The 12,895-nt window shown below is 33.7% G+C and overlaps 1 protein-coding gene across 1 annotated transcript in view; it reads right to left on the bottom strand.

Annotated features, from left to right (window-relative positions):
- Positions 1 to 12,895, bottom strand: part of LOC122801321 (cytochrome P450 2D4-like) — a 719,831-nt gene that overhangs the window by 423,466 nt on the left and 283,470 nt on the right. Inside the window, exon 5 of the mRNA XM_044070893.1 lies at positions 1,214 to 1,387. Coding sequence (XP_043926828.1) covers positions 1,214 to 1,387 — 174 coding nt within the window. The remainder of the gene's footprint in view (positions 1 to 1,213; positions 1,388 to 12,895) is intronic.

Below are 12,895 nucleotides of genomic sequence, written 5' to 3'. Positions count from 1 at the left end.
CCAATTTGGCTTGGCTTCATTGTCATCTGATATAGTATTTTGCTAATCTCTTGGATTTCAGCTGTCAGTGTTGATCATTTGCAAATCTCTTACATTTCATCTCTCAAGATTGCTCACTCCTGTTATATTTTCTATTCCATTTTTCTAAGACTTCGGAGATCTGTGCACTGTTGTTGGTTGGTACTTCTAACCTCCCTGACATCCCATATCACTCCATATAACTCTTGGAAGAGAATACATAATTGTTCCTCTCAAGAGGAAGCTTTATTGGTGGTCATGAGAGTAAACCTTGGCTCTAGATGATTGTCACTAGTGAAGTGACACCCTCACCCCATGTGCAAAAATGGCAAAAGGGGGTTGTGGATGAATGGATGGATGGATGGATGGATGGATGGATGGATGGATGGATGGATAGCTGGATAGATGGATGAATGGATGTGATCATGGATGCAGTCTGACATCATCATCACAGAGGAACAGTGTGTCTCTTTGCAACACCCACTGCACACCACACCTGGTGACATCACTAGCACAAGGTGAGAACGTAGAACTTAAGTAGAGAGCCTCACAGCATACCACAGGATGACAGACTTAGCCAGGCCCTGTCCTGCTCCATGAAGAACGATGCCTTACACCACTGTTGACCCTAAGGGTATCCTGCTGGTGTGGGTCACACAAGGGGGAGGGTAATCACATTAGATGTACAGGGACCAAGAAAATTGGATGAAACTGAGTAGCTGGCCAGAAAGGCTATAAGTACTGGTAGAAGTGATGAATAAAGTACTTCCCAAAAGACTATGGAGTCCTGGAATTGATTCATTTGGTCTACATGTAAACTACACTGTCTATCACAGCAGTATTATGAATAATTATATTCATTAGAAAAGAAGCAAAAATCCTACTGACTCCAGGGAATACAGAAAGCAGTGAACTGCTTATTCACTTAAGTAATGTAAAATGCTAATGGAGAGGCTATTAACATAAGCCAAAATTAAGATGTAAGGGCAAGGTTAGCTGTGTCCTTCCATATCTCAAGCAAATGCGTATTACATATCAGTTAACTACTTAGTTCTTAGCAGGCTTCAGGTAATATTCACATTCTTAAATCATGTCAGTATTTTACTTGTTATATATTAGGTTTGATGGTTATTTAATATCTGGATCCATGAAAACTAACAATAGTAAATAATAGCAAGAAGCCAAAGTTTCCTACCTTTTCCATTTCTGCTAAGAAAGCATCGATGAAATCTCTTTTCTCAGAGGGATCGTATGTTTCTTTGTGTTGCTTGATAAAAACTGACAATAATTCATCGATTCTTCTTTTACCTTCAACAACTTTTTGATGAGGTCCAGGTAAATGAACAGTCCAGGGGAGTACATTCAGTATCTATAGTATAAAAAATGAAAATGATTTTTAGGCAGCATAAATATAAATATAAAGCTGTCAAAGGCTGCTGCATAAAAACATAATAAAATAAAACAGATATTAATTATTTATGACTATGTTGCTACAGTTCTGCTTTCATGTTTAAAGGTGAAGGGAATGGGGTTCCTTCCAGTTTGATTCTTGGCTGGGATGCCTTCTGTGCAGAGTCTATATTTCCTCCCTGCAGTCACAAGGGTTTCCTCTGGGTGCTCCGCTTTCCTCCTGCATTCCAAAGACATGCAGTAGGTGGATTGGACACTCTAAATTGGCCACAGGTGTAAATGTGTGTGCGAGTGAGTGGTATAGATGAACTACAGAGGTAGGGCTAGCCACCCGGTGGTGTAAACGTTGGCTCAAGATCATCGTCGCTATTGAGGTAACACCCTGACTCCATGTGCAGGGATGGGAAAAAGGGGTTGAGGATGTATGGATGGTGGAATGTTTGAAATTTATTTATTTATGCTGCACTGATTTGTGTATAACCCTAATGCATTCTATGACACAATTAAAGTGAATGTAGAAGAGAGTTCTGGACTTAGTTATAAATGTACAAATAATCAGTTCTAGTAAGTACATAGTCACCATATGTCATCTCTGCTTTGAAATAATATTATAAGTAATATATACTTAATTCTGTTCTTGTCACCAATACAAACAGAGGCAGACAGAATGCAGGATTTTCTTTCAAAGATTAATCACATAATGTCCCATCTCACAGCTTATTTTACAAAGAAAATAACAGAATACATACAGTTTAGTTTCACACAACATATGCAGCACTGTGTCATTTAATGTATAACAGAGAATTCTACCGGAAGAATTGAAGTCTGCTGGCCTTTGTCAGCCATTATTGATGTAAATCATTGATATTTTGTGTGCTATGTAAGACTACAAGCCATGCATTGTAAAACATTGGTATGAAAGGGCTTCAAATGCTCATTGGCCTATAAATCTTAAGTCTAGAAAATGAAAAAATAATGAAATGGCATTGTTACATAATAAAAACAGATTAGGCAGTCAATGCAAGGAGTTTTGACCTAGTACTCTTGATGTATAAATGTACCGCCTCCTATAATTCTATACCTCAAAAAACTGGGGAGAACTGAAGACTTCAAAATAACTTGCAAAGCCTGTGAACAACTAGCAGTTTTAAGTTTTGTAAATAAAGCCCTTGGCAAATGACAGGCACTCAGAAGGCTTATGTTGGCTAGTTCTCCGTACAGTGTCAGAGCAGTGAGGAGTTATATGGTTTAGTGATACCTCGAAGGAGGTAGGGTATTGGTATTTGTTATGAAGGTTTCACATTCTCAGGTTATGTCAACTAATGAACACACGAACATACTAGTCAAGCAATCAAGTGACCATAAGATGCTTAGCCATATATACCTTTAAGTAGAAAAACCTAGAAGTTTTTGCCACATGCATACCAAAGGAGGCATTGTATTCAATAATTGCTCTTATAAGGAAAGAGTACTGGTAGGACGACTTCTTTGGATCTTGAAGATATTGCCAGGGAGATTAACTGGGCCAGGTAGAAGGATCTTCTGACTATGGTGGAAATATGATGATTGAATGAGCGAGAAAGAGTTGCTTACATAGGTACCTAGGTCTCTTAAGACTGTATCTATCAGAAGAGGAGTACAATTTGTAACATATGAGGTGGGATCAGCCTTTCTGACAAGCACTAATATGCTGTACTGTTTTAATTTAGTCTGAGACCGTTTTTGTTAAAACATGTATGTGTGTGTGCATACTGCAGACCTTGCTGAAGCTGTTTTTTATCAGTGGATGAGCAGATAACAGTGCCCACTTTGGAATCATCAGCAAACGTGGTCAATCACAGTTTTGGGATATTATCTTGGATGTCTGCAAAATAAATACCAAACAGGAAAGGGCCCAGAACTGATCTCTGTGACACCCCACTAGTTGCAATTTTACATTAATACAGGGAATCAAAAACTTTCCCAACCTGAGATCTGTTGGACAGCCAATCTGCATTTCATCTTGTCTAATTTGTCAATAATACAGACATGGTGTAATAGTGTCAAAAGCCTTTGTCAGGTCAAAATAATCAGTGTGCACAGAATGACCACTTTCTACAACCCCTGTAACATTTTGAAAAGAAGAATATGAAATTATAATTCTGGGCATTCAGGATAAGAAGAGAAAACTTAATATAATAGGATTTTACAGATCTCTATCTCTAAATAAGGTAAACACAAAAGGTTTGTGCTACTGAAGTACATTTTATTCTTGGAGGGGATCTGAATTTATCAGGAATTAATAAGAAGACTAGCTGAGGAGGAAGTAGAAATTATGGTTCCTGTGTATAGAGCTTTCAAAAAGTATGGGCTATTCAACATGTTTATCAGCCAACAAAAGGGAGTGAAAAACTAAATGTGATGCATTCCATAATGGAAGATAATATTTCATATGTTATGGTAATAGATTAATCAGATTTCAGAAAATTGTTGTAGTTAAACATTATCTTAACTTGAGTAGTAAAAAAAAAAAGAAAGTCTTGTAGAATTATGGGAGAGACATTGTAATAAAACAGATGATGCCACGGTGGTACGGTGGTAGTGTTGTTATCTCACAGCAAGAGGTTCTCCCGTTCGATTCTCGGCTGGGCTTGGGAGTGCCTTCTGTGTGGAGTCTGCATGACCTCCCCGCGGTTGGGTAGTGTTCGAAAGACATGTGTGCGTAAATGGGCATGCCTTCGTTGAAGGTTGAGCATCGAGCTGGCACCTCGGTGTTTACATAAAAATCTACTGCCAATCATTAGCGGACCGGAGTTCCGCTGTGGCGACCCCTTACCGGGAAAAGCCGAAAGACAAACAACAACAAACATTGTAATAAAACAGATTATCCATCACTCCAAAATATCCTGAGATCCTGGGAATGGAAAGTAAATGTTGATGACTTGTCTATAAATCAGATGTGGAAATGTTTTATGGTAATGTGTTATGTTATGGAGCAAAATGTCCATGAGGAAAATAAATTGCTAGTCTTGAAATGCTTTAATCCACCCTGGTTAGGTATGTTGTATAAGGAAAAAAGGAGGTGTTGAGAGAGGTTAAGATAGTGTCCATATGAGAAAAATAGGGTTATATATAAATAAGCGACAGTGAGTGTTAGGAAGTTGCTTAAAAATTCAAGTATAGATATGAGTTACACTTGGGGAAGAATGTGATTTATAGTAAGAAATCTTTTTTCAAGTATGCTAGGTAATGAAATAAGGTTCGGAACTCAAACATTTACTTTTCTTGGGGTGAAACACTGCTATCTGACCTAGTCATGCCTCTCATTGTCTTATATTGTTGGTCTATTCCTCATTAAATTTGTGGTTTTCAAGAAAATCATTGTGGACTGAATTCACTAAAAATGACAGACAATTGAGATACAAACTTCATACCCTTCAGAAAATATGTGCTAATGCAAAACCTGTTATTCTAACAACTGTCTAAGTTTATGAGACTCATTTTTAAAAAGTGTCTCTATTTTTGGGCCTTTGCCCCTTCATTATTTTTGTCTTTGTCTAGAATTCTTGCACTAAGCGGTTTAAAGGTATGCTGATCCTACAGAACTGGTTGACCTTTGCTGATTACAATGAGAGGGAAGCTGGGGGGATTAGTATACATGATTAGCATACAAAATAAAATAAGCTATGGAGAAGTGATAATGAGAGAAGATTGTCCTATTATAACAGATAATATGTTGGAGAAGGTACTAGCTAAAATAAGCATAAGTAGAGAAGACTGAACATAACTACAGGCCCGGATGAGAAGAATGGTGTCTTTCTGTTTTCTATAAAGGATTGTATAAAGGAAATAATATTATACTTATTTTAAGAAACGGTGAATTCAGGTAAAGTTCCTCACAACTGTAAATGTGCTTGTATTGCTCTAATTCAAAAAGATGGAACAATTTTTAGCACCAAAAATGATAGGTCCATAAGTCTTACTGGTGATAAGTTGTACAAGTAATACAGTATTCAGTAACTGAAGTATATTTGGATATCTACCAGCATGGACTTTCTTCAGGAAGATCAACAACCACAAAGATTATAATTGTTTTTTGCTGATGTAGGTGACTTCTTAGAAAATGACCTAGTAGTGGGCATGATTTATTTAGACATGGCTAAGGCATGTGACTTGCTCTTGTCTCACCAGATTATAAAGAGTTTTTGATACATATACAATTTAATAGATAAATAACTGATTAACTGATGGAACAGTGAGGGTTTGTACTGTAGGTTGTAGGGTTTGCATTGTAGATTATATGTTTTTTTCCCCCAATGTCACATAAATGCCAGGTTTGGAAATTTACTGATGACATCAAAAGAGTAGTAGTCATTACATCCATCATGGATCAACATGAGGTACAACAATAAATGGAAAGATTATTTCACTAGGCACAGGTTCATGAGATGTATTTTAATGTATTTATTTTCATGTCAAACATCATAGATATTCAATAAATACTTGTACAGAAATTATCACAAATTTCTATTTTATTAATAATGTGAGCATATAACTATAAATGATATAAAGATATGATATTAATTTAAATTACCTTTATAGAAAAAGAAGAGAAACAAATAGTCAAAAAGAAACCAAAAAAGAGATGTAAGGAATGATAGACTAGAAACAGATTGTTTAGCTTTCATCTTTAAATTCTCTATTCACATCATTAATTATTATATTTGCATACACTGGCAGCACAGAAGGCTACAGCCCTGACTACAGCCCAGGTAACATTGGTTCAACTAATGCACAGGCAGGGAAGATGGGTATACCTATCCTGGAAAGCAGGATGGGGTGGAGTAAAATGTGTGCCTTCCATGCAGACCCTGTGGGGAGGAATGAGACAGAGTAGGTGTGATAGGGCAGTCTTTCATTCCACCAAGTTACTGCATGATGGTACATGTCATTAGCTAGTGGGTAGAAACATTTATTTTCATAGGGAGGGAATTGTGGATCCTCATGGTGATGTGTTTTTTCACTTCCTCGCCCTGGATATGAGATCAGCCAAATTCTGAAAAAAATTCTCATTACTAAGATGTTGGTGAAAAGACAACTACTCTGATGTCTTCCAGGATGATGGCCCTTCTGGATGGCAGATGCCAAGATGGATCTGAAGGATGGAGCTCCTTATATCTTGGGTATTTATGGGTGAAGTCCAGTTAGGGAAAGCTCAACATGCAGAAGGGGAAAATCATTCTGAAAACATAATTGCTGTTTTCATTTTTCTTTACCTTAACCCTTCATCACCACTCATCTTTAGTGAAATAAATTATTTATTTTTTATATCTATTTTCCCTAATTATACTCCTGTAAACAACATAGTCCTGATACAGAAAATGATAATAATCTGATTGAAAACTTTTATAAATTAATACCAAATGAATGTATGAATAGACTTCACTATACCCCATCTATTTGGGTTCAGCTCAGTGAAGTTCAGCTTCATGTTTGCTATTTTAACTAGAAAATCACTGGCTAGTATAGTTTCTATATGTGTTCCAGCAATTATTTCTTTCTTTTGGAATATTTTTCCCTTCTTCATGTTTGTACAACTGTGAAGTTCATATAAGTTCGAGGTTATGGGGACTTGATCTACTACTGGGGGTGATATTTTCTGCTTTTGATCCAGCCAAGGTAATGACCCATTGTTTTTTGTCTAGTTGTAATTTCATCCTGCTATAACTTGATGAGTTACAGCAGAACCATAAGGATACTTTGGGAAAGAAGTAAGAAGCCCCAAACAGTAATAATACTAATCATCATCATCATCATCATCATCATCATATGGGGAAAGACACTAGCTTAATAATATCAAGGTAACATTTTACTTGCACTCTATACAAGTAATGAAAGGAAAAGTAGAAGAAAAGAGACTACAAAGAATGAAGTTTTAATTTATATAAAATTATCAAATAGACATAATGAAAAGTCTGACAGAAAAAAATACAGCATGTTAATTCAAAAGTATAGCCTTATAAAATATATTATAGAAAACAGGATATAAAGACAACTCAACAATATATGTACAATTCATGTATAAATGTTTAATAAATTATTATATGACATTTTTAAATTGTCATAACGACAACATTAGTATGGAACAGTTATACACAAAGTGCACATGATAATTTGAAAAAATATATAGTCAAAAGATGAATAAATGTGAATAAAAAAGTTCAAGAACAAAGAAATATAGCATTTATGACAAATAACTAAAGAGTTGTCTACGTTCTTTTATTCATTTTTAGGAGATGCACAAAAGCAACCGTGTATACAGTTGACAATTAATAATGCAACTGCTCTCACAGGTTAATATATTATAAAATGATAAAAGGAAGCAGCATTTACAGAATGTCATAAGGAGATCTCCCAGAAAAGCAACATTAATCAGCTCACATTAAATGCTAACAAGCAAACATCTGACAATAAAAGTCATAAGTAAATTAAAAGCTAAATGGGCAGCCAGATAGGTTGAAAAAAAGAAGAAAAAGATTAAAGTACATTATAAATAGCATTATATAGCATTACTCCTAGGTGGAAAAAATATGCAGAGGTCCAGAATTAACCCAACTTCCTTGAAACCAGATAACATCCAAATGCAGGGAACAACTCTTTGAGATGCAATTATATTTATGATAAGGAACAATAAACAGCTTTGTTGTCATGACTGTCTCAAACAAAAAATGTCAGGATTTCTTTTATTATTTTAAAATGAATAGACAAGCCATATTAGTTGCACATATTTCAATTAAAAAGCATAAAAAATATAGTCAAAAGTCATAGCCATATTGTAGCCATGCTAAAAGGTATTATAAATGGTTATAAGCTAGAGGTATCAAAAACAGCCATCCTAGGAAACAAATGTATGTAAATGATAGCAGTTTAAATGAGGTAACATGAATGGAAAGGTATGCAAACACTGAGGGAACACGATCATTCAGAGTCCAATGCTATAAAAATATTGACTAGAAATATCTGATGAAAACTGCCCTGCCTGCTACTATTCAAAGTAAGAAGAAATATAAGACTGAACAAAACTGTCTTTAATTCTTCACAAAAAAAAAAATCAAAGCAGGACATTTATGTATAAACATTCAAAGACACTTCTGCTAAGCACTGTTTCTTATTAGCACCAGCTACCAGCACGCTACAAGGCAGTTGAAGGATTAACACTCAAGGGAATTGTCTGTTTTAATACACCTTTCCTTCATCATTTCCAGTAGTCAGTATGCAATTATCTGTCCACGTGAACCTCCCAGATAGTTTTAATCTAAACCAGACATCCAAACTAAAGAAAAATCTAGCAGGAGCCTTTACATGGTGAAATCATGGCTATCAGAAAGAAATGCACCAAACTCACTTAGACAGTTACTAAATGTTCACCTCATTTTATTTATATGTATTTATTTATATACATTTGATAACCGGGTAGTGTCCGATTGGGCCAGAAGCCTGTTTTCAGGGAGAAAAGCTCCAAGGAAGATTACATAATTATACATTTGTAGATATGACAATTACAATAGGAGTTCAAACGCAAGTTCCTTGACATTATATCTAAAAACATATAATAATGTTAGTACAATAACCTTATACCATTCATGCAGACAGTACAAAAAAAAAAAATATATATATATATATATATATATATATATATTTTTTTTTTTTTAAATAAAAAATCACAACAAATTGAATCTAAGAAGGCTTTTGACAATGGATGGTGGAAAGAAGGAAGTGAGACAGTAAGGGATTAAATTAGTTAGCCTGGTAGAGACCATGAAAAAAGCATATGATTGGTGAAGTATTCCATTAGGGACTTTTTATTTATTTATTTATTTTCAGTAATCATTTTTATTGTTTTCTTATATTCCATACAAAATTAAAACAATACAGAAAATTAAGAAAAAACTACCAACTAATGTAACTAACACTAACTCCATAACATATATACAATATTTACATAAATGCTTCCAAGTAACACAATGAATTATACACAAAGAGTATAAAAGTGGTTAAGATCAATTCGAGTAATGAACAGTTGCTGTTACAGAGTCTCTTAAAAGTGTAGAAATTCTTGCTAAATTCAAATATGGGATGCTACGCTAATACAATATTAAATACTTGTTCCCATATTTTTGGATTGTTAATATTTTTATTATGTTGGTTCAAAAGTAATTTGTGAGCTACTATATGCCTTATTGCTAATACTCTAAAATTATTCCATGATGTTTTGGATGGGTCTAACCAATTAGTAGCTATGTATAGCTTCATTAATAAGAAGATATTGATTAATACAATACATTGAGATTTAGAAAGTTCTTTTGGGGGAATATGTAAAATCATGAATTCTCATGACAATGTTGAACTTTGGTAACCCATTTTCTGAAGTTGTATCTTTAGTGAGTTCCAAAGTTTGTATATGCATTTGCAACTCCAGAACATATGAAGAAGATCAGCAGATTGATCCTTGCAGTATGGACAAACTGGTGAATTTTTGGAATTAAATTTATGCAGGCTAAGGCATGTATAATACGCATTATTCCATATCATCAACTGGGTATACATCAGCTTTTGAAGAGAAATAGATTTTATAGTCAAGTCGATTGCTTTTATCATATGACTGTCTTCTATCTCTGGCATTTTCTCTTTCCAATATTTTGACACAAGAACTTTATCTTGGAATTTAAACTCCTTTATTAAATTATTTGCTGCTGTTATAAATTTAATATCTTGTTGGAGAGCTTGCCACAAATTCGAGCATTTAATTATATTCTCTTCTCTGGGTTTAAAATTTTTAAGCAACCTAATTTGTCTTACAATAATGAGATAATTTTTAGGTAAATTTAATTATTTTCTTATCTGATTAGCCGAGAGTTTAAGAAGTGTATAAATATCTATTAAAGTTAAATTGATTATTAAGGGGAATTCTTTAAGATCAATTAATTTATTATTTAGTCTCAGGTTAGGGTTTCTATGAAAGGGTTGATAAGCCATCACATATTGAGCAAGATCTAATGACTGAAATAAGGTTTGTAGGGACATTACATATAATTTAATGTGATCCATTAACCCATATAGTTTCAAAGTTTCTTTACCTAAAAAGGGTATGGCTTTAGGATTAATATTCAAATGTAAAATATATTTATAATTCAGAACTACCCAGGTAGGAATCCATTTAGTGCTAGTTATATTATAATTAGCAAGTCTTAGAATCCTGTTTGAATTTACTATAAAATAGTAAGTTTCAAAATTTGGTAACTCCAATCCACCTCTATGTTTTGGAGTCATTAATTTTTCATACAAGATCCTTGTTTTCTTTGGATCCCAAATAAATTTAGCTAATTCTTTGTGAATTCATTTAAAAAATGTTTTTGAAATTACTACCTGAGCAGATCTGAAAATATATAATAATCGTGGCAATATATTCATTTTGATAACTGATACTTTTGATAATACTGGTAGTCGTAGATTCTTCCATCTCCCCAAATCAGATACTATTTGATCCCAAACTGTTTTAATATTGGTAACATAAAAATCCTTATCATCCGTAGCGAAGCCAATACCCAAGTATTTAATATTATCTTTACACATTATTTGTCCCACCAGAGGCAACAGTGAAAAAGGTTTGGGAGTTCTCAATGGGAAAATACTAGTTTTTTTAGATTAATTTTATAGTTGGAAACTTCTGAAAAATTCTCTATCGCTTTTAGTATCTTTTTAGTGTCTGAGACTGGAGTTATACAATAAATATTCAGGTCGTCTGCGAACGCTGCCATTGATATTTTTGTTCCGTAAACTAGTGGGGCATTGTGGTATATATTCTGCTTAATGTATAGGAATAACGGTTTGATGTATATATTAAATAATAAAGGCGACAGGGGACAACCCTGACATATTCCATTTTTGACTGGTATTCTTTTAGAAAAATTTCTATTTATATACAATGTGGTGTAAGGATTACTAAATAGAATTTTTAAGACTTCAACAAACTCATGAGATATATTGAAATATGGTAAAATTTCAAACAAAAAGTCTATATCAACCCTGTCAAAAGCTTTCTGTGCATGAACTATAAGTGCATACATGTTAAGGTTCTTCTGTTTAGCATAAGCTATTAAAGTATGTAATGTAAGTGTATTATCACTAGTTTTTCTATTTGCCATAAAACCAGCCTGTTCCCTAGACATGATATGATGCATAACTTTTTTTAATCTATTAGCTATAATAGAGGTTAAAATTTTCATATCTACATTTATTAATGAAATTGGTCTATAATTGTCAGGGTTTTGAGAATCAGAATTAGATTTAGGTATAAAAATAGTTTTCGAAGCATTGAGATGGGGATCATTAATTTTGTTCTTCATTATATAATTAAATACACGTGAGAGTATTTTGCCAAAAATATTGTCAAATTTCTTATAGAATTCCACCATCATACCATCAGGACCTGGTGACTTATGCGATTTCATATATTGAATTGTCTATATCACTTCTTCTTCAGATATCGGTTTAATCAAATCTCTTTGAATACTGTCCTCTATTTTCGGAAATGTAATATTTTGTAAAAATTCCTTGCTAGTTCTATAGGGGGATAAATCACTGTGCTCACCATATATACTAATATATATCTGCTCAAAAACATTTATGATATCTTCGGTTTTGAAATAAGTTGTATTTCTAAAATGTATTTCCGAAATTTGTACTGCTGTTCTCGACTGATTAATTATCCTAGCTAATGCCCTTGATGGTGTTTGTACATGATTGGCATACCTCACTAACATCCTATGTTCCTGAAATGTCAAGTTACTATTTTGTATTAATAAGAGATCTTTTTGACATTTAAGTAATTCCGCCTCTGTTTGAGTGTTAAAATTTTGAATCAATTCTTGATCAAGTGTCTTAATTTTAGCTTCCAAGTTTTGAATATCTCTATTTTGTATTTTTTTATAGTATGAAGCTTTTTGAAAAAAGATCCCTCTTATTTGTGCTTTAACTGTCGCCCAATCAATGTCAGGTACACCTTGTTGTTTCTTTAATCTATCTAATAACTCTTTAAGATGACCTATAATTTCATGCAGTATTTCCTCCTTATTCAACAAATTTGGGTTAAGAGACCAGTTAAAACCTCTTTGCCGCTGGGCCTCCATTGGATCTTTAGCAAAACTTAATGAAATTTTTGAATGATCTGACAAGTAACATGCATGTGTAAGAACTAAGGGTCCCAGGTTAACCATTATTCTTGAAATTAAAAAGAAATCTATTCTGGACCACATTTTATGACACGTGGAATAAAAGGTATAATTATTTATACTATTACCAGTATTTAAATACTGAGTAGGATCATATAGTTGAAAGTCTTCCTTAACATCACTTAATACTGATACCACTTGTTTATTAAATGCTCTTTGTGAACAAGATCTATCTAACTTCGGATTCTAATAAGAAT

This window comes from Protopterus annectens, chromosome 1.part0, assembly GCF_019279795.1.
Source record: "Protopterus annectens isolate FY-2018-M chromosome 1.part0, PAN1.0, whole genome shotgun sequence".
In the NCBI taxonomy this organism is placed as follows: Eukaryota; Metazoa; Chordata; order Ceratodontiformes; family Protopteridae; genus Protopterus; species Protopterus annectens.
Note: the sequence above shows the minus strand (reverse complement) of the source record. Positions and strands in the feature narration are given on the sequence as shown.